Source organism: Nyctibius grandis, chromosome 1, assembly GCF_013368605.1.
Source record: "Nyctibius grandis isolate bNycGra1 chromosome 1, bNycGra1.pri, whole genome shotgun sequence".
Classification (NCBI taxonomy): Eukaryota; Metazoa; Chordata; class Aves; order Nyctibiiformes; family Nyctibiidae; genus Nyctibius; species Nyctibius grandis.
The window spans coordinates 90,564,910-90,589,957 of NC_090658.1; the positions used below are offsets into that span (position 1 = coordinate 90,564,910).

The following is a 25,048-nucleotide window of genomic DNA, read 5'->3' on the forward strand; positions in this document are numbered from 1 at the left end:
ATCAAATGCAAAAATAAAACCCTCTTTTCCATTTATTCTTCTTAATAGCATCCTGATGGCTGTGCATTTCGGACAACCACTTGAAAGGACATGCTGGGGGTAACAACGCAGAAAATGCATGCTGAATCCTTGCTCGTCATAGCTCAGGCAAGAAAAGCTGTTAGTGCATTTTATTTGGGAACGTCCAGGTTACGTCTCTATATTTACAGTTTATGTTGCAACAGCGATTGACAGCTGCAGTAGGTCTGGCCCTCCCACCCCCACTGGGGCCATGTTATCAGTGTCTTTTCTAAAACACTACAGGTAAGCATGTGTTGTGCGAGTGTGGGTATTGTATAGAAAACCTGTTCCTGCTTTCACCCAAGTCAACAGGAAAACAAAACAGCCTAGGAGTCAGAGCTTTCCTTTCTTTACTCTTATTTAAATGTCAACCAGTGTTTTATGTGGTTGCCTATTAAATAATAATAATACAATAATGCCCAGAGGCTCCAATTAGGACTGGGAGGTCACTGCAGTGGGATTGTGCAAAGGCAGAGGAAGGGACAGCGGGCTGGGAATTGGACGGCTCCCCAACAGCAGGGAGTGCGGGCTGGAAGCTGGCTCCTCTCGGCAGGTGGGAAGGGCTGCTCCCAGCGCTCCCTGCCACCGGCAGCAGCTAAGCCTTTTGTTTGCATGGGAGTTTGATGTTACTTGGGTTTTGGGGTTTTCTTCGTTCGGGGTTTTTTCATGTCAAGATATAGAATAACCAGGAAGACATACAAAGAGGTTTTCTTCAAAGTAGCTGAGCCCACAAAGGGAAAAGAAGAGTGTATGTAGATGTGTATGCTAATTCTTATTAATTAAAACCAGAGTGCTGTGCTGGAGCTGCGCACAGGCTTTATTAGCTAATATTAACACAAAGGGCTGATTTGCCTTCCACAGAAATTTCACCTTGGCAAAGCTCTGTTCATTGCAGTGGAGTTACTCCTTGCTCCACTCCAATGTGAGCACAGGATCAGGCCAGGAGCCCTCAGGAAGGACTCGAAAGCTGATAAGAAAACAAAAGGACAAACAGGAGGTGCATGGGGAGGACAATCCTAAGGAGTGGGATAAGAACAAGCGTGTTGCTCTTGGCAGAAAGCAACTGGCAAGAATTAATTGCATAGTCAGTCTCTTGCTCAGTTCTTTTTGTTTTGTTATGAAACAGGATTTGTTTTTATTATAGAGGAATGGGCTATATTTCAGCAGAGGAATCCAAGCTGGACAGGCTTTATGGCAGAAGCACATTTTATGGGGAGATCTGAATGAAGACAAAAAGGGCAGCATGAATGAAAGCCCTCGGAGGAAAGTGGGAGGAGGGAAGAAAGGAAGCTATTAGGGAAAAGCTGGGCTAGACCAGAACGTGTGGGAGCAAAGACACAAATCCTGAATTAAGGCAGCAGCAGAACAATGCAGGGCCCTGAAGGTGAGGCCTGAAACCGAAGGGATGAACAACCCAAGGCAACCCAAGAAGGGGCACCACGGTGGCGAGATGCTGCTGCTCAGTGAGGAAAAAGGGGGAGGAGGGTAGTGAAAACTTTATCTGCTAGAATGGGGAACAGAGAGAACCTGAACTGAGTGGAAAGGAGAAGCTAAAGATTCCCTGGGAGAAACTTCTAGAAAGCTGGTAATTTATATGAGCATCTTCAGGCTAGAGGTGACCTAAGTCTGGGAAGAATTTTGGAAACAAGGTCTGAGGTGGGGAAACGGGTCACTGGAAATATTTAACAGAAAAACAAGCACAGCCTAAACCCAATGTTCATATGGGGGGGGAAAAGAGAGCAAATGAGCTCAGAGGATGACAGAATTACCCACGGTGGTGGAGAAAGGACAAGGAGGGAATTTGCCAGTGGAAGATGATCGTTGTCTCACGTTTTATGAACAGAAAAGGTACACTAACTGAGAGGTACTGCATGGGACTGGCAGCGGGAGGCAGCGATGGGGAAGCGGAGGGGTGGATTGATCAGAGTTGGAGAAGCAGGCTAAGCAGTAGGTGTGTATAGATGGTACAGGGCACATACATACCACGTGAGGTCAGCTGCAGAGAGAGAGAGGAGGTTTTTGAGAACAAAATGTAGCCAGATACTATCTGAAAAAAAAGAAGGATGGAAAAGACAGGTCAGATAGTGACATTAGTAAATGATCTGGGAAAATAAGGGTTTTAATTCAAGTCCTCAGTTCTTCGTTGGTCTTTGTGGAAAACTTAGTTTAATAAAAAAGCAATTTTCAGCTGGCTTCCACTGAGTTTCTATGCAAAATTTACAAAGAAGCAACAGGTCTGCAATGAAAAGCACGTGCGCATTTCTTCTGTGCACACCAAACTACAGGGCTAGGTCTTGCGAGTGAACGGAATGGATGGTGTCTCAAACCTCCTCCTAGACCTGAGGAATTAGTAGGAAACAGTTAATATGACTCAGTTGTCACTGTGTCCTACACTGGTTTGTTCACTAACATACTGGCACAGAAGAAAAGCCTGACCTTCACTACATCTCAGCCTGACACAGTTGTGTAAGCTCACAGAGGATCCGGGCTCCAGTCCACCGCAACAGTGGAGAGACGCTCACAACTCTAAGTGCGTTTGACTTTAATGGCCCTTAATTCACATGTTCGGTATCACTCACATGATTAATATTTGACCTGTAATTTTTTTCACCATTCCAGTTCAATGTATTTTTAGTTGACTCGATTCTACTCTCCATTCTTATGTAATACTATGCTGCTCCTTTACCCTTATAATCACTTATTAAAAATTAATTGTTCTACAAAGATATAAGAGAACATTATGTAAAAAAAAAAATCTTTGTATAAAAAGTGTAGTTTTCCTTTCTGCTAAAGCACTGTGGCAGTTTTTTAAGATCAAGAGCAAAGCAGAGTTTATTTGGGTTCAGTGTTTCTCCAAAATTCAGGCAGGGAACCTTATATGTGAAGTTTAAAAATGTGAAATCTTTACTAGAGAAAAAGGAAGGAAGACAGCAGATACGCATAATGCAAATGTGTATTAAAATGTTTGACAGTGGAGGGCAAGGGTGTGCAGGACATGGGGATGTAAGGCATTCTTTCTTTAGGTTGCAGTAATGTGTCCAGTATCTCAAAACACTGCCCTTCCTATACTCCTTTACTTTTTTTGGTGAACCTACTCAAGGTTGTGATTGACAACAGATGGAAAAGTGCACTAATCCACACTTTGCCAGTGTTGACACTTTCCTGAAATTTCCAAAGTAATCTCAGTAGTCAGAGCTGCAAAATTTTACTACTGCTTCCTCATCATTCTACATCCAGGTCCGTTAGCACAATTCATGCGTATACACCAGTGAGTTTAGTAATTTTCCTTTTATAGCCTCAATGTATTATCCTGAATATAGGTGAACTGACTCAAATGGGTTATTACTGCTTCATCTCCTTGCAAGTAAAAAGTTTAGTTTCACTGTGACTTCGTTGTTGCCATCTTATATTACAAAACGACTGCAAGGACTTCCTGGGTCATTCAGGATAGTCTTGTGCCACTGAAAGCAACCATACCACACAATCCTTTTTCTTAAAATATTAAGCCTTATCTAAAGACCGCCTAAGTCTAATCTAAAGATTTGAGGTTGATTTTGTTTTATTTTCACCCATGCTACCACTGCTGAAGAGTGCTCTGGAAACGCATGCCTCTGGCAGCTATATAAACCTTTCTCTTATTTCCAGTTTGGGTGAGGTAACTGCCGGTTCTTGCATCAACACAGTCCACATCACTAAAATAGATCTTAAAAATCTCCTGAACTTATCTCCTTCTTGTGTTTTTAGAGGAAAACTGTAGACTTCAACAGTTATTTGATTAGGCCAATAACCATTAACGAACAATCCTTTACTTCTTGCAGTAGGTAAATTTTCCATTTCTATTTTCCTAATCAGTCCAGTCACCTTTTTCTGGACAAGTTCTGGTTTTAATTAATCTTTCCTGAATACATATGAGTGGAATTATATACAGTATTTCAGATGAAATAGGTGTTTTCAATGTCTCTTATATTAGCAAATATACTTCTGCTGGAAATACCGTTGTACCTTAGGTCTAAGAAACATGTTTGTCCTATTGAAGGTCACTCCGTGTTGCAGGTTCAGATCATAATTTTTGGTACAGTTTACCAGCATAAGTCAGCACCTAAAGCAGCAGAGCTAACCCTCACTGACCTCTGGCTTTCATTCCTGCTCCTGTGTATCCTTTCCCTTTTGCCAGCACTATCTGTGTGACTGTATAGCAAAGCAGACTGAGAAATCTATTCTATTTTTCTTCTGTCTGTTTTTTCCCACCTTACAATTCCTGCACTAACCCCCATTTTTTCACCTTAACTAATCCTTTTTCACTCGGCACCACACAAACACTTCACTGAGGTCCTGACCTCCACTGCATTTTGTCTACAAAATCTGCAACCACAGCATCTGCCTCACACATCAGTAAGAAACCTTCAGTATTCATGGCCAATTCAAATGGAATGACATTGCTTACAGTGACTTTTACTCACTCGGGGCAAGATGGAATAAGGCCTAGAAAACAGCTCAGCCCACTGGTGGTCACCGTGTTTGCGAGCACAACCGGTTAATGAGAAACGAGCCACTGTGCGAAGTGGGAGGAATACGGTTAGATGCCATAAAAGAAAAGATAAGGACTGTGATGTGGACCCTGCATCAAATGAATAGGATGTCTCAAGGAAAAGGAAAAGGAAGCAGAGTCAACATGGTATATAAAGAGAATGAGAGGAAGACAGCAAAAAAAGAAAATGAAAAACAATGGGGGAATGGAGCAATGGCAGAGGAAGGGAGAGAAAAGAGAATGCATAAAGACCAACATGCGGTCAGCTACGACATTTCCATCACAGTCCCAAAGTAGTACACTGACGGGGTTACTTTCCCATCCCATTCAGAGCCGTACAAAGGTCAAAACATTGCCCCGTGCCTGGACTGGTCTTTTTAACAGGTGTCATGCTTGCAGTGCAGATCCAATAAAATCTAGCACAACACCAGTTATAAACAAGCTCTCTCATTCCTGGTATTAATAAAATTTGTGGGTACTATTTGTTTTAAAAATATGCTTAGAATATATAATCTTAAAGGGACCCCACGTAGCACATAATGGGACACTGCAAATTGGTTATATAATAAGTAAGTAGCAGAAAGAACAACATAAATAGTGGTTTGCAGCCTTGACCCTATGGTGTTTCCTGCCACAACAAAAGTAAAAACACATATTCCCTCACAACCATCAAGCACTTTGCCACTGCTGTTGGACATTTTGCTGCCTTAGGGTTTGCCTACATGCAAAACTATGTTGGCTTTGCTGGGTTTAATTTGCTGCAAAGGGCTGTGTGAATTCTTATTTTGTCTTAAATCAGACTTACTTCAGTTTAGCTCAACAAATTAAATGTCAGATGAAGCCTGAGTAACTGTTGATTAGGATAATCAATGTTCTAATCAATTGCTCACAATTATAGTGCTGCCTGTGCTGGCAAAAGCTTGCTTTCTAGCAGCTTATCTTGATGAAGTTTTGCCTGATTCCTCAGACTGTTTTAATTGACTTAAATTGTGTCTCAATGGTCCTTAGGATTTGGTGTCACATGAGTTAATGTAACTGAACCTTTTCTGCTGCTGAACGCAGAATACATACATATAAAATACTAAGTTCAATGGGTAAGTGCTGGTTATTCTAAAATTTAATTTTTTTTCAATATTGCACCCAAACACTGGCACTTCTCAGAATACAGATGAAGGCAGACGTGGCTGTCTCAGTCCTGTATGGGCACAAGGCATTCCAAACTCAATAAGTGCATCACACACATGTTGAAAAACATGCAAGGTTTCCTTAATTCAAAGCCTGCAAGAACAACTTTGCCTCAGTCTTCCTGGGTGAAGCGCTTGGTAAGAATACTTAAGACTGTTGCATGAATACAGGGAAACTTATCTGCTTAGGGAAATGTAATGGAAATGAAGAATTAAATTAATGGAAAACCAGCCATCATTATTGCACAGAAGAGTGTCCGCAGAAGGAGTTATACCAGTATAGTAATAGTAGGACAATTATAACACTGTAATAACATCAGTACATTTCCTGAGCCTTGTTATGAAGAACCAGAAGTTGTCTTAGTTTTAGAAAGACTCGTCAGCATCTTCCTTACCAAGGAAATACTCCAAGTACTTCCTCTACAGTAGAAAAGGTGACAGCGGAGGAATCATTTTGCTATTTTCTGCAATTAGTTTTAAGCCAAGGTAAGGCAGGTAAAACCTAAGGAGAATTTCACCTAATTGTTCCAAAATCATCATAAGCTATCTGTTACAGAAAGCAAATGATCAATTACTACTTATATTTTTGTTGCACAGATAAGCTCTGCCAGGTCACCCCATCACTGAAAACGTCACTTACACCAAGAACTGCACAACCACATTGCCAGCACAGACATCAGATTTGTGTTTAGACTGACTGGATGCTGTTATAGCTTATTTAACAATCTATGCCACATAGGGAACACATAAAGCAAAAACTTGCTTCAAAATGATAGTAAGGTTGTTTTGTTTTTTAAATGCCATTAGAAAAAGGCTAGCTTATATTTCATAAGGCAATTAAAAAAACACCAAAGTGTTAAAATTTTATGAGGGCATATTCCCCATTTTTTCTTCCAAAGATGACCTGTCTTTATGTTCATAGTTAAATTAACAGGATTAGATACAGAAAAGCTGAAGGTTACATACATTTTCAGGCCTATCAATCCCTGTTAGCTTTCCCACCGGGGTGAACTGCGACACAGTTTATTTCAATTAGGAAGCTGAACAGGAAAGAGCTCTGCTCTTCCCACAAGCAGCTATAGTTCTTTGAACCTCTTCCCTCACCGCCCTCCTTGAGCAAGAAGGGCTTTTATGCAACTGCAAGGAAATCAGCTGGTCACCAAAATACAACTCCCGGCATTGCGGGGCCCTTGCTGGCTTGTCCTCAGCTGTCACCTCCACCCGCTTCGTACCGCCGACTCCTGCGCGCTCCCTGCCCTGCCCTCATCATGGAGGCCACTAAACGCACTTTGCCCTTATTTCACATTCAGACAAGGTAACAGCAGGCCCCCGGCCGCAGCCGTCCAGGCCGCGGGGCCTAGCGCAGGCACCTTTGTGTCGCCGGCACCTGACAGGAGCCCCCCACCCCTTCCCCAGGGCCGCGCTGCTCCCCCGAGGCGCCAAGGCCGCCACCGGGGCTAAGCGCTAAGCCCCGCTCCCCGCGAGCGGCGACAGCCCATCGCCGCAGCACCACCCTTTAACCCCGCACCGCAGCCTCCGAGGGGGGATTTAAATCAGACCCCGGAAGCCGGCGCGGGGCACGCCGGCACTTGCAGTCCCGCCGCCACTGCAGACGCCCCGCCCAGAGCCGCGCGCCCGGCGCGGGAAAACCACGAATCCCATGAGACTCTGCGGCCGCCACCGCCCGACCAGCGCACGCGCAGTGGGGGCGGTTGGTTTTTGAATCCGCGGCGTTGTTATTGACGCCATATTGTTGGTGCGGGAGTTAGAGAGGGAAGCGCTGCTGCCGCTCGGGCCCGGACGCCATCGCTTGTCATCGGCGGCCCCGGATCGGGTAGCCGAGCTCCGCACCGTGCCCTTCGGCCCAGCTCCCGCCCCGCCACCGGCCGCGGGCGGAATTGGCTCGGCCAGGGTAGGGCGGGCGGCCAGAGCGGAGATCCAGCCGACTGAGCCGGAGCTGCTGGGGGGGTCGGGGCCGCTCCCCAGAGAGAGGCCGACAGGGAGGCGGCGAAGGCCCTGACGCAGCTGCCCCCTCCTTTCCCTGCCTCCCTCCCTTCCCTCCCCCCCAGCCCGCCCCAGACAGCGGGGAAGGCGCCTCTGGGCAGGGCCGGCTGCTGCCACCACCGCCGCCGCCGTCTCCCCTGCCCCTCGCTGCGAACCCCCTTCTTCCGCCCCGCCGCCGCCCCGCGCCATGGCTTGCGGCGCCACTTTGAAAAGGACTCTGGATTTCGACCCGCTGCTGAGCCCGGCGTCCCCGAAGCGGAGGCGATGTGCGCCATTGTCAGCCCCGGCCTCGGCCGCCGCCTCCTCTTTCGCCGCCGCCTCCCCGCAGAAATACCTGCGCATGGAGCCCTCGCCCTTCGGAGAGGTGTCGTCCCGGCTCACCACAGGTGAGGGAGGCGGCCCCGCCATGCCCGGCAGCCCCCCGGGGCGGTGGCAGCCGAGGAGGCGGGGGGGGGGGTGTCTGGGGGTGCAGGGCGGCGGCGGGGGAACCTGGGCAAGGGAGGGGGAGCGGCGGGTGCGCAGGGCAGAGGGCCGGGAAGGCGGTCGGGGAGGGGGGCAGGAGGAGGAAGAAGAAGAGAGAAGGGTTGGGTGGGTCTCGCGTCCCCCTCCAGCCATTTTCTGTCGGGCTGTGTGGCTGGCAACGGCGGGGGCCGGGGCGATCCCTGCTCGGCTTGGCACCACCGCGGCGGAGACACAATAGAAATGGCCGTTTGCAGCAGGAGAGGGGGAGGAGGGACGGGGAGGAAGGGGGGGGCGGGTTGAGCCGATGCGGGCGGGTGGCCATAGGAAAGGGGTCGGGGGCGGCGGCGGTGGGGGGGAGACTGGAGAAAGGCACCCGAGCGGGGGAACGGGGGGGGGGGGGGGGCGTTGGTGGGGGAGGATTGATCCGTTGCGGAGGAAAGGGGGAGGCCGGCTTTCCTCGCGTCGGGGCCGGGTATGGAGGATTTTTTTCCCTTCTTCCACGGGTGCCTGGATGTGGCAAGGAGAGCCGCAGGGGCGAGTCAGGCTGCGGAAACGCTGGGGGAGCGGAGGCGGGGGGGGAGACGGGTGGTGTGACCGTTGTGTCTGCGGGGCTGGGGGCCTCTCGGTGGGGCCCCCATCCATCCCTTGCAGCCATTATCGGTGGGTCGAGCGTTGCCCGAGCCGAGGCGGCGGCACCTTCTCCCGTTCCTCCCGTTGATCAGACATCGGCGCGGGGGGGGGAACGGGAGGGACGGAAGGAGGGCGGGGAGCGCGGCCTGTCATCAATCACCCGCAAAACGCCAGTGGGAAAAAGCAAAAGTAGATAAAGGGGTAATTCCGCTTCCAGTCCCTTGAATGCGTGCCACCGTCCCGGATGACCCATTCTGTGGCATCCTTAAAAGTTTCGTAGGAAAACCGAGCGATGAAAGCGATTGCGTGCAAGGGTGAGAGCTGCCTTTAGGGCAGATAAAATGGAATTGGGCAGTCTCCTCGTCTCAGAGACTTTGGGCAAGAATGAAACCCTTTTACATTCTTAACGTGTGAGAGATGAGTCAACCGGTGGCCCCAAAAGCTTCAGGTCTGCTTGTGTAATTGTTGTCAATTAAAAATCAACTGAGTTCGTTTTACCAACGAATAGGGAGAGAAGAAAGGAGTGAATCTTGGCTGGGCACGCAGGGTTGATTGGCCTTTGCTACGGTTAGTCCAGTGGGTAGCTTCCAGTAATGCAGTTACGGACGGTTAAGCTTGCAGCCATGAGTGGCTGTAGCACTGAGGTATGGATCTGTGTCCTTTGTGTGCAGGGAAAAAAAAGCCCTCTGCAGTTGTTGCAGCTGAATTCCTTCTGCCGTTGTGTTCAGTGCTCCCTTTTATACAAAAGTTGGTCCCAGATTACTGCTAGTATTACCGAGCAGTAAGTTGGAACGTGTTTTCAAATTGCTGTCTCCTCCATGTAGGGCAGTACCTTGTTTTTATATTATTTGTTCTGAAACTGTACAGTAGAATACATTTTTTACAGGTTTTAATCAAATAATAAAAAATTGCTATGGAGGAAATATATAGAGGGCATACAAAGTACTTACACTTGGCATCAGTGCCTTGCTATTTTTTTGAACCTCTAGGAAAAGACCTTGAATGAGTCAGCGGTCTGGGATGAGTGTTATGATGGATGGCACTCCCTGGTACAGTGAGGCATTACACATACTTCGAGATAGATGTTTAAAATCAGAATTCGTTTGGTTCTTATTAGAAGATAAGTGTTGCTTCATTGCAAGAATTTCTTCTGGCTTCTTTCTTAGGGATTTGGAGAGCTTAGGTTATGAATATTTAATATAAATATTGTCTGGTCTGTAAAAGTGTATTGCTGAAAGGAGGCAAATGAATAAATTTTTCAGCAGAGATAACCTACAGCAGCATTTGAGGCGAAACCTAAACTTAATGATTCTGAAACTCTTAAAAACTAAAATGTTAGCGAAGTTGAGCAAATAGAGGCCTTATCTTCTCTTGAGAAAATCAGAGGTGCAGGTGGTAATCCATGTGGAAAGGTGATCCTGTACTGACAAGGGTGTGTTTTGTGTAAGCCATTTGTAGAGTATAATGAAAAGTGAAGGACAGTAAATCAAAATGTCTCTTACAGCACTTGAATGCTCCTGAGCAAAACTTGAAGCATTTATAAATTGTGCACGTTTTACACGTGTTTTGCTTAAAAGCTCCCTTTGTGGTTTCTGTTACAAGAAGAAAATCTTTATGCAGTGCTAGTGCAAATGTGGCTGTTAAAGCAGCTTAGTTTTTACTTTCAGTTGAATTTAGGGGTATTATGATATTGTGTATATTTCGTTTTGACCATCAGTGAACAAAATAGAGCTTATCATTTTAAAGGGGCCACTTGAAAGATTGTGTGGGATTCATCTCATCTAGTTTTGTAAATGTGCATCTGACCTAATAATTTGTGGTTTTCTTGGTAGTTGGAAGAAGCAGATGGTTTATTCTAGAGCTCTGACTTGGGATGAGGCAAAGTGTGCTGTAGAAATAGGTATTGCTTTCTTTTGACTGTAAAATTAATTTACATGACCATTTCTGATGTAGGTGTCTACATTTGGGTCAGATAAATACTGCTCTGTGTGCGAAAAGAATTCCAGTTTGCTTTTGAAAGTGTTCCCAACTGAGTGACCATTTTGTTCAGTTTTTGTATTGGGAAATTCAGTAACAATCGCCAGAATTCAGTTGACTTCACTTATGGTTTTCTCAGCGTGTTACTCTAATGCTTAGGTTTCCACCACTTAAAAAGTGTCTGTCTGAATTTTGTTTAATGAAAATTAATGGTCATATGAAATTAGAGCTCTGGATATAAAACCTGGTGCTGATATTTAAGTTCACAGTTCAGCATTTTTCTTATATCTGATACTCTGTCCTGGTAGTGTTTTAACTTCACCCAGTGAACACTGTATCAGCACCAGAACCTCTTACCACATGGTTAATCATTTCAAAAATGAATTATCTGGAAGTAGAATATGGATTGATTGAGCGGGGTGCTGAGAACTAAGAATACAGTGTGGTAGTCAGATGAGAAAACAGCTGTCTTTATAGAGTGGTCATAGACAAATAAATGATACGTCTGTTTTAGAGAGGGTAGGCTTATTCAAGATGAAATTTATCTCTCACAAGAGTCTTTTAATATTTTGTAGTTATTTGAACAGCTGTTAGGTCACTTCCAGTTTCTCAATGAATTTGGCAGCTAAACAGTAATTTTGGGTTTACTGTCTATACTTTCTGTGGAATTGTGCTTACTGGCTTGAAGCATACTCTTGAATATGTTTGCTAATTTTTGGATACCATTGTTTGCATCTAGAATTATGTTTTTAACACTCTGTTCACTATAAGCGGTGCAGAGCATATCTGCTTGGTGTAAGACTGGTTCAATTTTGAGAGAGTTGCTTCTCTTAAGTAAAGTTTTCTACTGCTTGAATACTAAAATGACTTTTACTTTCATGTAACTTCTAGCTATAAATGAGACTTCTGTATGACCAGAATAACTGTACTTCGGTCTGGATGCCTAATGCATCGCACGTGTTTGGTTTCCTCTGAAGTCCTAAGGGTGCTGTCCTGTTTTGAAGCTGTTAAATGAATTCTAGAGGGCGAAAGGAGGAAGCAGTGGCAGTATTTTTTTTCTGTTCTCTGCTGGGTGTTTTAGAAACATTATTTGCAGTTTTACCCTGATGAGAGATTATGTTCTGTGTGGAAAAAAAAAGAAAAAAGAATAAACTCCACTTAAGTTGTTTTTCAAAGTCAAAGGCAGGTCAGTGTTAGAAAGCCTGCACGTGTGGATATTTCTGAGACTGAAGCTACGGTGGGCAATACAGTCCAAAGAAATGGAGGGGGGGAGGAGAGAGAAATAATGTTGACCTTAGGGATTTAAATCTCTTAATTCATCATACATAGTAACTGAGAAGACAAACTGAGATGAATAGCTGGCTTCTATACTGCTCATCCAAAATCAGAGGTTAACTTGCAGCTAGAACTTTGTAGGCTCAAAAAGAATGTTGTATTTAAAAACGGTTTATGAAATAGCTAAAAATTCACAAACTTCTGCATGTGCACGTGCAGTTGTTCCTCCATCTGAAACATTCATCTGCCTAAACGCTTCCCCAGCGACTAACTGATGTTGCAAACCAAAAATTGTAGTGGGTGGGGTTATTGAGAACAGTCTTTCCACTCAGGTCACTGGTTGAAATCAAAGCAGAGATAATGTCAAACGTTTGATGGAATATGGAAACTATTGAATTTATGCAGTATTTAGTAATGAGTATGCATAATTGGTATTTGCTACTCTAAAGGCAATTGTATGGCACATGTCTCTAGTTAAAGATTGCAAATTGCCTGGAGGTGTTCAAGGCCAGGTTGGATGGGGCTTTGAGCAACCTGGTCTAGTGGAAAGGTGTCCCTGCCCATGGCAGGGGGTTGGAACTAGATGGTCTTTAAGGTCCCTTCCAACCCAAACCATTCTGTGATTCTATGAAATGGATTTGGTTGCAGGAGTCCCTCTCTCATGAGGGACTCTTGGCAAACAGAGGTAGATAAATTTGTATTTAATGTATACCTTTTTCTTTCACAGAATAATCTGGAAAAAAATGGATCTAATTAACACAAATTTTCAAAGTTAGTGCAAGAAAATGACTCTGACCTTTTTGAATAGGAAGAACTGTTAGCCTTCCCTATAGGCTGTCCTCCTATGACTTTTCAGTTGCCCTCTTGAGCAAACTGAACTACTTCTGTCTGAAACTTGGTCAGACAGTGCCCAAGTACAGGTTTGGCTTTTAAATGAACAGATCTAGTGGCTTTGGAATGTGACATATTAGTAGTGCTGCATCTCTTTCTGCCTAATTTCTGTTTTGCTAACATTTGTCAGCATGTGTATTTATTGCTAAATTATCTTGGCGAGGTGCCAAGTTTCTCATTGAGCTCCAGTATTGCAGAAATCATTAGGGTTTTAAAAAACAAAACATTCCCACCCTTAAAAAAAAATAAGAAAAGCATATAATGGCTGCATCTGGACTTGATAATTCAATTTGTATGAGAAATTTCCATATAGATGCCTGTGGTGACTATAAATGTTAAATACTCTTGGTCGTAGATGTCATAACATGTTGAAGCAGTTTTTTTGTTTCTGTGGCAAGTCTGACAAATGCAATGTGACATTTTTTTATGTGAAGAGAAAGGTCTAATTGCTGTGTCTAATACATTTTGCATTGCTTGATTTATTTTTCATTCCTCAACCCCTTGATCAGGAGAACTGGGATTTCCTGAAATAACACATTTGCAGAATGAGCTAATGCATATGTGAGCATCCGACTTGTTGTGGGAGAACCAGAACCTTTGTCAGCCTGAGACCTTGGGTAATTGGACCTCGTGAGGTGGCCAGCTCTGTGCCACAGAGTCCATTGCGAGCTGCTTCTGTCCGTTCTGTAGCTATAGACACTGGCTGTGAAGTGTCAGCATGTCCCCGTTACCAGTGTTCTCTCTGGCGCTTAGAGCATGCTCCTGTCAGGTGAGTATGATTTCCAAAAGTATACATCTGTTACTGAAGTCTCACAGACCGTGCCTAATTAAGAAACATAACTGGAGTGATCGATGTCTGTGACCAAAGCAAGAGAGCAAGAGGAATAGCTGGATTATTTTAATTTCTTTCTGTGCCTGTAGATTCCCTGGTTAAGTAGATATAAAAAGTGAAGAACATTGTTACCCACTGCTCTTCTGCAGTGCTGCCCTTAGGGCAAGCCAGCTTCTTGAAATTAATGTCGCGTGTCAGTAGTCTGGTGGGGACCCCAAAACTAGGAATGTGGTAGCATCAACTAAACGTTGGATAAGGGTGATGGCCTAGTGGAAATGTTACAAATTTGAACTAGGACAGTGAAGCAGTTTTGCTTTAACGGGAGCTGAAATCCCTGCAGATGTATGCTGTTGACATCAGGATAGCATTTGGTGGGTTCACGTAGAAGAAATCTCAGGCCTGGCTCAGGTTTGAATGCATGTGTTGAATGGTGACATTGCAAACTGAAACCTGAGCTTTAGGTTCCATTTCGGGCCAGGAAAACTGCTACTCTGATTTCAGCGTATTGAGTCACCTTCCTACATGTTTTGCCAGAGTTTCCTTCAGCTAAATGAGAGAAGCCAGGAACTGAGATGAGAGATTGCTAGTTTAAAAATCAAGACCTGCGCCCCCCCGCCCCCCCCAAAAAAAAAAGAAGAAAAAAAATCCTTCAGGGGAAACAATCAGCACCTTCATAGTTGATAAGCGGCTATTAAAATGGAGAAAATAATTGTTTGCCTTGTTACCTTTTCAAGTTGAACTGCTGTTTCCCTTGTACATAATTTCTAGGTAATTACAGGGCAGGATGAAGTAATTAGATGACAGAACTTTGAAAAAGAATAACTTGCCTTTTTATCATGAATTAAAGGAAGTAAGAAGACGACATCACTCCTTGGAAATGAATATTTGGCTTTGTAATCCATTAGTGTGACAGATCATATTTCAGATGTCAGACTTGAATTCTGAATTGCCCCCTTCCTGTTTCATCCACTCCTCACTGGGTGTGAAATCAGCTGAAATGTGAAATTTTGGTTCCCTGAATCATATCTCAAATTGTGAAAGAAGACTGGCATCAATGCTGTCCTTCCTCTTAATGCAGTATTTCGTGAACATATGTACTCAACTTTATGCTCTTAGTACATAAAGCTCTAGATAAAAAAAAAAAGTGTCTGTGCATTTCATTATATTCAGCTGTATTTAACTGAATCTCCCATGCCTTTAGTGGCCATGGTGAGACAGTAGCAATCTTTGTTTGTCATTCTTTATCTTAGCCTTGAACCTGAAGGAGGAGAAAGGGGCATATAGTCTTGCGTAACTGGCTGGGATTCAAAGTCATCTTGAATTTGAAATGTCATTTGTGAAGTACGAATTCATTTCAATGTGTTAGTGTGGCTTTTTCTTGCTACAACCCTAGGTTCAACACGCCTAATTTTCGCTTTCGGCACCTCTGTGTGGTGTTTCCTGTGAGCTACCTCTGTGCCTTCAGAGGTACCTCTAACTAGTAGGAAACACTGAGCAGGAGCTAAAGTGAAATTAGAAAGAAACTGAGGATAGGCCACAGTGATGCATGATTGATCATATTAAATATATTTATTTTGTCATCTCGTAAATGAAGTTATTGCCTGACATGCAATGTCTGATTTGAACTTCACCACCTATAAGATGGATGCAAGTCTTTATTTAAAATACCTAATGAGTTCCAATATATATGATTCAAGTTCTCATTTCAGTTTTATAGTCTTAGAGAAGCTCACTTAGATTAGGTTTTCTTTAATGAGTGCACTTTCAGAGTCTAAATTTTTACATATAAAATAATTTGTTAATTAAAATGCATGTCATTGTTGAAAAAGACAATTTGGGCCTCCAGCTTGAGGAACGCATAAAAAAACCTGTCCTGTGTTTGACACCAGTTAAATGCACATTTTAATTCAGTTGTCAACTGCAGAGAGAGTAGTCAAAGCTAACTGGAGGTGAAGGAAGTTAAGAAACCGAACTTGTAAAGGCAGGAAGGTTTTCTGGAATCAAAATTAGGTTGGAGAGCGAGATCTGCTAACTCTAAGCTTTGTTTAACTGGGCCAGAGTTTTAAAGGGCTTTACAGTTAGATGTCTGAAATATAGGTGTTGTTCAAAAGTTGTCTGATTTGCACTGCCTTAATATTTCATGGCTTCTTTCAAGTGCTGAGATGCTATAAAAAATTTTGAACAGAAAACGTTTGTTCATCAGAAGTATTTTTGTGGATTTATTAAGCAAAACTGTAAATGCCAGAAGTAACTTGGTGCATTTAAACAACGTAAGTCATAAATATTTGCAAGCTTGCATTTCACTTCACAGTGAAGTAGTTTTGTGTCAAGGCATAGATTTTATGCCACTGTACGTTAATAAAAATGTCTACTCAGTCTGCTGCTGCAAAAATGTGCCTGCTTAGTTTGAAGCATTACTAGTCTGATCATTCATGTCAAAAGTCATTGAACAGTTTGATGTTATGTTAAAGTTGTGTTTCTTGATTATTAATCTCTATTTTACAAATGGTGGAGATTGGGAAGTATGAGATGAGTCTTTATCACAGTCATCTTGCCTACTAGCAGCACGGTACTGAGTAGAGCTGAGTAGTCCAGTTCTCTGTGCTGAGCAATAGTGCCTTAAATCTCGTTAAGCTAGACTATATAGAGGAATGCTGCTTACCAAACCAGGTTATGTATGTGCCTGACAAGTGTTCAGTCAGGACTTCAGATTTCAGGCTTTTTTCTCCTGGTGGCTGTTTGCAATGTAGATAGTGTATTGTCATGTTTAAATAGTCCCCTCCTCAGGTTTATACCTTTACCTGAAGTTGTTACAGTAATGCAAACTGTCAGAGTGGTTTTGTCAGGACAGGGATCTCCCCATGTATCCGTCACTGGCGTTTCTTGAGATTTTTGATTTTCAGAGCAAGATTTGAAGATGGCAAGTTAAAAAGTGTTGCCAATTTAAAAGTAGGAGAAATTACTGTAATATCATTGAGACTTCTGTGTCCACAATTCAATATAATTTGGAATGGAATCGTGTATCCTTGGTGCACAGGTCTTAATTTTCTATCCCAGTTGTTACTGTTTCGCCAAAGTCAATATCTGATTTCTCCACTTCCCCTCCCTGTTGTCATTGATTTCTCCACTTCCCCTCCCTGTTGTCATTGCCCCCCCATATGCTGCTTTTGCTCCATCTATTCTGGCTGGTATTTTAACATTTTCTCTGAATTATTCCCTACTTAATTTGCAGGGGTTTTTAGGGCTGGAGGTAACCTGTCTGATGACTGTTGTTTTAACTCTTGGAGTTTCATCCATTGACCAGAGTCTGTTTAGTGTTTTGTTTGTTTTTTTTTTATTGATTTTGATTCAAACTATCACAAATGTAGTTTGAGAATGTTTCTGCAAAAAGATAATATAAAGGAGAGCTGTAGAGAAGATATTTATCAAAGTTGTTACACACAAAATTTGGCTGATATTTTTGCAGCTCATACAGAATTTGGAAAGTATGCCCAAGACGAAGTAGTCATGGTGAAGGATGCACGTGATCTGTTACATTCTTCACTTAATGTAAATACAGTGTGAATGTTTGCAGTCATGTTTCTCATAGTGTAGACATGCTTTGGGACAGATGTTGTCTTATGAGCTAATTCGGTTCCCACTCAAAATTATGCAGTATCGCTTTAGCTAGAACAGCACTTGGTTCTGAGGAAAAGTATTGTTTTACCACCATAATGCTGTTGAGTAAAAATGTTGCGGGGCCGTTCTCCAACTGATGCAGTGTGTGTGCACATGACAAATTCTACATGGGGTTTTGTTTAATTTTGGAAGCCTGACTGCATCTCGGTGTAACCTGTATTTCTGTACCACACTGGAGTGTAGTATGTATCCTGTCCTACAAAAAGTGTGAATCCTTCAGCCACCCTTGAGTACTTTTTTCCCCACTTTCTCGTAGTTTCCTTCTCTTAATTTCCCTACAGTGCTTCTTTATTACATCATCTGCATTTGCTGCTTCTTTGAACCAAGTTATTGATCCCCCTTTAGAGAGCTTAAAATTATACAAGCACTGTAGGCACAGGACTGAAAAGGTATAAACTGCAAGGCCTTCATCAGTGGACAAAATCCAAAGAAGCAGCTCCTTTGCTGAAGATGCTGATATTCCTGCTGAGTGGAAATAGTTTCCTCTCTTTTTATGAGTTGGAAGCCCCCAGACTGACTTACGGAATTGAAGAACCACCGCAATAGTTAAACCTCTGAACTAGGAATTGGCAAATGTTTGCTTCTGCTTGGTCTAGGATAGGCTTCAGCCACTGACTGAATAAGCTGGTAGCTGAAGTTACTTGTTTCACGTGGTTGCTTACTAGAAAATGTTCAAATAAGGAACCTCAACAGTGTACTGTTTACAAACGTGAAAATTGGTTGAGAAGTTTTAATGGTATAGTATTGGCAAAATGCCAAACAGAAGTAGGAAGGTACTGAGTGAGTGGGTCCTTTGCAACTCTGACGCGATCACATTGATTTGTATGTATCTGAGTTTTGGAAAGCTGTCTTTGCCAAAAGTCTAGAAGTGTCAGTGGAAGCCGATACTATAGGGAGATTTTTTTAAAATGCATTTGAAAGTAAGAATTCTCATAAAGACAGTCTTCGGAAGTCTCTTTCTGTGAAAGTCTTCTGTAAAAAATAGAAAATGGCTTTTTGTTTTTTCTTTAATATTTTATATTGCCAGAGGGTATGCAGTTAGGGCACTGATGTACTTGAGAGCCTCTTGGTACACAGAATTTCAGAGAAAAGGCACACAGGATTTATAGTTTTATTGAAAGGATTACTTTTTTCCCGTAACTCTGCAATGGAGATGAAATTATTAAAAGCACTTCTGTATTTTATTCAGTGCAATCAAATTTTGAACTACGTATTGCCGTACTCCTTCAAAAGAGATTATTGATCTGTCCATTGTGTCTATTTGGCTACATCTGAGGCTGTCTAAAATATTGTGGAAGGCTTTTGTAATTTGTCTGTCAGTTTCCAGTTCTTTGAGAGTTTAAGCAGTAGTTGCTTTATGTATGTTCTGTCTAAATTATGTTTTCCTCTCCACTTTGCTGCATATATGCCAGTAACTATGCAGAGGGGAATGGTATTTCATGTACATGTTTTATTCTGGAGTCTTTTGTTATCCATAGCTGTATGAATGATAAACGCTTTCTGGGGGAGAAAGATGATTGCAAATTAAATGTATGAAGGGAAGATGATGAATACGAGAAGTTCTGTAGCCTAATTTTTATACATGTATATTGTGTAGTTGATAGTTCCTAAATTTTAAACCTTCCGCTGTTTATTTTTGCTAGCAGTACTCTGGCACCAGTACCTGACCTTAACTAACAACATTTTTGCTAGTGTTCTGGTGAAAACAGTCTGGAGTTACCTTTCTTTTAGTTAGTACTCATTGTATGTGTGGTGGTTTTTGCAGGCCATATTTTAAGAGTCTAGCTTTTATCATCTGTTAATTATCTACAGTGTTTGGTGTTTGAGTGGAAATAAAGTTAAGTGAAATACTGAAATGTAATTATTTTAGGCTTAATTTTCTTACTGTTTTTCTTATAGAACAAATTCTGTACAACATAAAACAGGAGTACAAACGCATGCAGAAGAGGAGACACTTAGAAAATAGCTTCCAGCAGACAGATCCTTGTTGTTCTACTGATGTACAGCCACATGCATTTCTCCTTACTGGACCAGCTTTGCCAGGTACCCAGAAAATTCTGTGAAATTCTGCTGTGTGTTCTTAGATTATGTTTGCTTAAATGATTTTCCCTAGTTATCTGGTGGTTTATGGCACCTTCTCACCAGGTACTGTTGCTTTTTTTGGCAATACTAGCATTGATCTGGAAGATTGTAGCTTCTCATTTTAAGAATCAGTAGAACACAAAGCTTGCATTGTTTTCAAGAGACCATCCTGCATACCCTACCACTGATACTGTAATAGGCTTTTGCAAAACAGCTGTCTGCAAAAATATACTGTACTGAAATTTTTACATAAAATAGAAGCTTAAATTTGTAAATGGCAACTGCCGTGTAAATTGTGTTCACAGTGTTTGTGTAACACACTTGTGTTTTGATACTTGTACGTATTGTCCATTGTAGATGTCTTCCTTTTGAGTCTCTAGTTTTACTTTAATGGTAATGAGAAATGTTCAAATGGCAGAGAAAGACTTCTCCAAATGTTCTGTAAAGTTCCTTTAATGTAAAAGATGTGACGAAAACTGATTACAAAAATGGTTCTGAACTACTTGTAAGTGTAAACTGGTATGCCCAAATATTTAATCTTAGGTACTTCATCTGCAGCATCATCACCATTGAAAAAGGAACAGCCCCTGTTTACTCTCAGACAAGTTGGAATGATCTGTGAACGTTTGCTGAAAGAACGTGAAGAGAAAATCCGTGAAGAGTATGAAGAAATTTTGACCACAAAACTTGCAGGTATATTATAGTTCAAAATAATGTGTTAGGATGAGTTTGAAATCTTAAAACTGTTTCTCATTTTTGTGTTATGCTGTTTTTTTCTGACCTAATCTGATTAAGGATTGAGATTGCATACAGGACAGAAAAAATGATGTGTAGTCTCTTTGATAGTTTTTTTTTCTTCTGTGCTGCCTTGGATAGAAACTGTGCCTCCTGGGTATTACTAATCAAGGGAAACAGTGGTTTTATTTCAGATGGAACTTTCTCTTGCTATCGTGTTTGAATTGATCATTTCCTCCTCATTTTTTTTTGCCAGAAAGACTTTCTATTCTACTGGTTTAATAGCTCTTTGTGAAGGACTTTTTTTTTTCCTGCTTGGGAACTGACTTCCTTTTTCTGGAATTTGGCAAGAAGACAGTACCTAAGATTTCCCTTTCTCTTCCCAGTACTTACCATTACACTGCTGCCAGCGGTGTCTGGTATCTGCCTGTAGTTTAGCTGCATTTCTGATGCTCTGTGTTAAATTGTTGTATTTCACATCATTCAGCTGATATTTTTGTCGCCTGATGCCAGCTACCTTTTCGTAAGGATTGTGTTAATGTCAGCATTGTAAATACGGCCTTTCTTTAGTTATTGAAGCTGTCGTCTTCTAAGCATCTTGCTAGCATTTGAGCACCTAAATTCTCTTGCATTCAGAGGTAGGTGCCTTCACAGTATGATTCAGTGTCTAATTTAATATTTAGTGTGATGATAATGAACATCTGAGCGCATTCTGTGGCAGCAAACCTGCTTTTGAATACCCATGGCTATTCTGCTTCCCACCTGAAAACACCTCAGAATTGAAGTTTGCAGATCTCTTCAGGTGTGGGAATAAAACCTACAGGCGTGCCCATGCCGAAAGTCACCAGACTTGTGTCAGGCTTGTGGGTTGCCTGTGACGGTATTATCTCTGTACCTGAGCCTCTGTTCTTGTTCTGTGCTTGCTGATCTGCCACTGATATGTAAGAATTTACTATAGTTCTAAGTCCCTCTTAAATCTACATCTATTTACAACTATAACTAGAGCCCTAAATACTTCTGTTGCTTTGGGCCTGATATTCCATTTCTGCATTTTTCTTTTTAACCTGCTTTAGGCTGATGAATTAGGACTCTGTAGAGCTTTTTTCTTCTCATTTATGTGTGTTAGGAATTGGGTCATTTCTTGCATTCTTTTAAATGCATTTCAGTTAGCAGTGATCATAATAACCATTTGAAGACCAGATATATTTACATTTGTTCCAGACACTTTCTGAGTACAAACTTGTAGTTCTTTACAGCAGGAACCCCTCTGGCAAGTTCCTTACATGTGTTCCATCTGTCAGTCCCAAAGAGAACATTTTTGGGTTTGTTTTAGGGAAGGGAGAGAGGGGTGGTTTCTGTTTGGAGGATTGTGGTGAGATGAGTTAGGTTTACTTGTTCTTGTGATGGTGATCACCAAAAGAGCCATTAGAAAGATCATGTTACTGCATTCCATATATCAAGCCAAGACTAAATTTTCGGCATTATATGGGATTTTAGAAAGAGAGACTGCCAAAAGAATTTAAAAATTCCTTACATAGAAGGCCAGTTATGTTTTTCTGCTGACAGAATGATTATATCTTTTTCTAAACTTAGTACAGCAAGGTGATACTCGTTCTTTCAAACTAGCAAAGTCAATGGAAATGTAACTGGAAATTCTGCAATACATCTCAGTTGAATAGCTTCTTTCATGTGACTTAACTGAATGTTTGGATCTCAGGTATTTTCTGCATTCCTTTCTGAATCACAGTTTTCTTGTAGGTAGTTAGCCAGATACTGCCATTTTTTCCCTCTCCTGTGTTCTTTGTGAGCAGAGTTGCCTTTCATGCAGAGCGAGTGTTTGATAAATGGAAGACTCTGATGACTGTAGTGCTCTGCTTTCCTCTCCTGCCTCTGTTACCGAAACTGCTGTGTTAGCAGAAACTTGGGTTTGCGAGATCCTTTGCAGATTTTAAAACCAGAGAAGGGAGTGTAAGGGGCTAAGGGAAACTTTATCTTGAAAGGTTTTTTAGAATCTGTTTGTGAAAAACAGCTTATTATACTAAAGGTCAAGTCATAGAGTATAGTAATCATATTTGTATTCGTGGCATTTAGCCACCTTTTGACTTAAAATAGATACTTAGAACATAATACGATACGGGATGCCAGTGTAAGTATCTTTAGAAGCGTTCACTTAAATTTTCAAACAGTTCAATGTAGGTTGTTCTTACCTTTGGATTGCGTAACTTTGCCAATCTGAATGCCATGAGAAAGGGGATTTTTAGTAACCGTGGATTCTTTAAATTTCCAAAGCCATAATTTTAACAAAGATGATGCTACAAAGCAGCTATTTATGTTGACTTAAACCTTTAAAGAAGAAAGCTTGCAAGCTGGTTTCTGGCCTTTAATACATACTTTTAGGAAAAGTTCTAGTTGCTGTTATTTTGGACATGTTTCTGGCAACAGATCCTTCAGTCTGCTCTTTGTGTTATTTTGTTGTTTGCTAAGATTCTCGCATGGCTGCTGAGAAGCCATCAGTCAGAACTGCAGTGAAACAGAGGTCCTGCTTGTGGGCAGAGGGGAACTGGCTGCTGTGACCCCAGGCCCCTCTAGTCAGGGATGAATGTCCTTAGATCGTTGGGGTCAGGTCCGTACTTGTTGGCTGCTGCTGCACTACTTGCTGATTACTGATACCTGTTTACTTCAAAGGTGAAGCTCATCCCTGCAAGAGGATGGGGACTTTAATTGGGGCAAACCTGTGGGACTAGGAACCACTACAAATCTAACTGCATTTTTGGTTGAAGATATGCCTTCTTTGACCTTGCCCTTTCTCAGAACGACCCCACATTGCTGCACATGTATTTTTCCACAAGGGAGGAAGGGGAATGGATAGGAGCGGCATCTGTAGATATTACTCTCCTTGTTCAAATTTCCTAATTCTGAAAGGTGATATCCTGCTGATGAGTGCAATATTAAAACTGAATAAAATATTGCGAATGCATTTGTATGTAGGTGTGTAATAGAAAGAATAATCTTTCTGGGAAATAAACAATGCTTAGTTTCAAAGCCAAATTAATACCTTTGATACCTAAATTTCATTCCAGACTACCACAGTAGCTGTTTTCATGAAGTCCACAGTCAACTATATGCCTCCTATTGTGGCTGCTTTGTGATTGGAATTAGTGCAGTGTTAATCACTTAGCATTATTCATCCTTTTAGTTTGGTCTTTGCCTTTGATTTTCTGGTGGTCACCAAAAAGAATTTCTAACTCCGCAGCAAGTCCCTTTCCTGTACTTCTGTGTTCCATTTCATTAATTAATTTTCTTACATCTGGTAGTGATAGAAGGCAGAGAGAAGTTATGTTTCCAGCCCTAGCACTGACCTTAATGCCATGTTTGCTTAAACTGCTCTGCCCCCCGTTATGGATCTGTGAAATCAGCACACTGATTACTTCAAAATACAGTGTCCTGACTGCTTAGTCAGGTGTTAGGTATATTGAGGTCTTCGTGTATGTGCAGCATAATTTGAGGCTATTACTGTCTTTTCCCGTTACAGAAGTTTGTAAAAGGAAAGTTCTAAGGGGACATGTGCTGCATTGTTGTTCTTGGGGATGAAAAGGAAATGGCAGCTATGAAGCTGTCTAAAGTCACTTAAAAACTACTGTTAGTGGATGCGTGTTTAATTTATATGAATTTGTACATATAACATAGCCTTGAATATTTTTCAGCTTGAGTTAAAACTTAATATACTCACACTTCTAATGGCTTCATACTTGCAGAACAATACGACGCATTTGTGAAGTTCACGCATGATCCAATCATGGCGACGATGATGGAGAACAGCCTGCCAGTTGTGAGTATCTACTTCTTCTGGTTCCTATAGCAGCACTAAAATTACTGAATGTTCCAATAATTTAAGCGGACATAGTTTGTTCTTAAGCTTCAGCTAGGCTTCAAGGTTAAAATACTTTAAATTGGTAATATGGAGGACCAAGGCTGAAAGGAAGATGTGAGGAGAAAATGCAGCTTTTCTTTAAAACATCTAAAACTGTCTCCCATAACATGCTGGGTTTTATTTTTGAAGCAGGTTTCCATATTGCCATAGCAGGTTTTGTGATAGAGCTGGGCATTTGTTAAATCCATCATTAACTTCTTGTCTTCTCTTTCCAGACGTTTCATGAATCACACTTTCTGCATATGTGGGCTGACCGTATACACCCTGTTTTATTGTTGCAAGCTGTCCCAGTAAAGACTTGCAGCAATGCCATATTTTTTCCCCCTGTGAACACAGGTTATTTCAAGCTTTTGTCAGTGGCAACCACTCTTATGCAGCAACTGGTTTTGGAGTGCTCCCTGATGTCAGTACCACCTGGATGTGGACCTTTGCTACCTGTAATAATACCAGTGGCCTCATTTGCTGTATCATTACAAATTTGGCTTCTTATGTTGATAAGTTTGAAAAAGTAAAGGATTAAAGATGGTGTTCTAGAAGTTGCCCTTCACTGGTTGTATAAATAAAAATGTTAGAATGACACTTCTGACTGAAGTTAGTGTGGTTTTCATAACTGTGCACTACAACAAAGCTGTAATCACAGTTAAGTTAGAATGTAATCCCAGGACAATTTTAAGCAAATAGCCCACAGTACTGCCTGTGAAATAGTGAAGGAGGGCATTTCTGTATTCCATGACTTTTTTGGGGGGTTAAGAATGGGTTTATATGATTTCTCATTTTTG

General features: G+C 41.9%; 1 protein-coding gene across 1 annotated transcript; it reads left to right on the forward strand.

The window, feature by feature from the left end:
- Window positions 1-7,516: 7,516 nt before the first annotated feature.
- Window positions 7,517-24,137, forward strand: AKIRIN2 (akirin 2; the record flags this gene model as incomplete). Its single annotated transcript, XM_068396381.1, has 4 exons — window positions 7,517-8,162; window positions 19,421-19,564; window positions 20,147-20,296; window positions 24,094-24,137. Coding segments are annotated over exons 1-4 (537 nt in total), but the record flags the coding sequence as incomplete, so codon positions are not given.
- Between the last annotated feature and the right edge of the window lie 911 nt (window positions 24,138-25,048).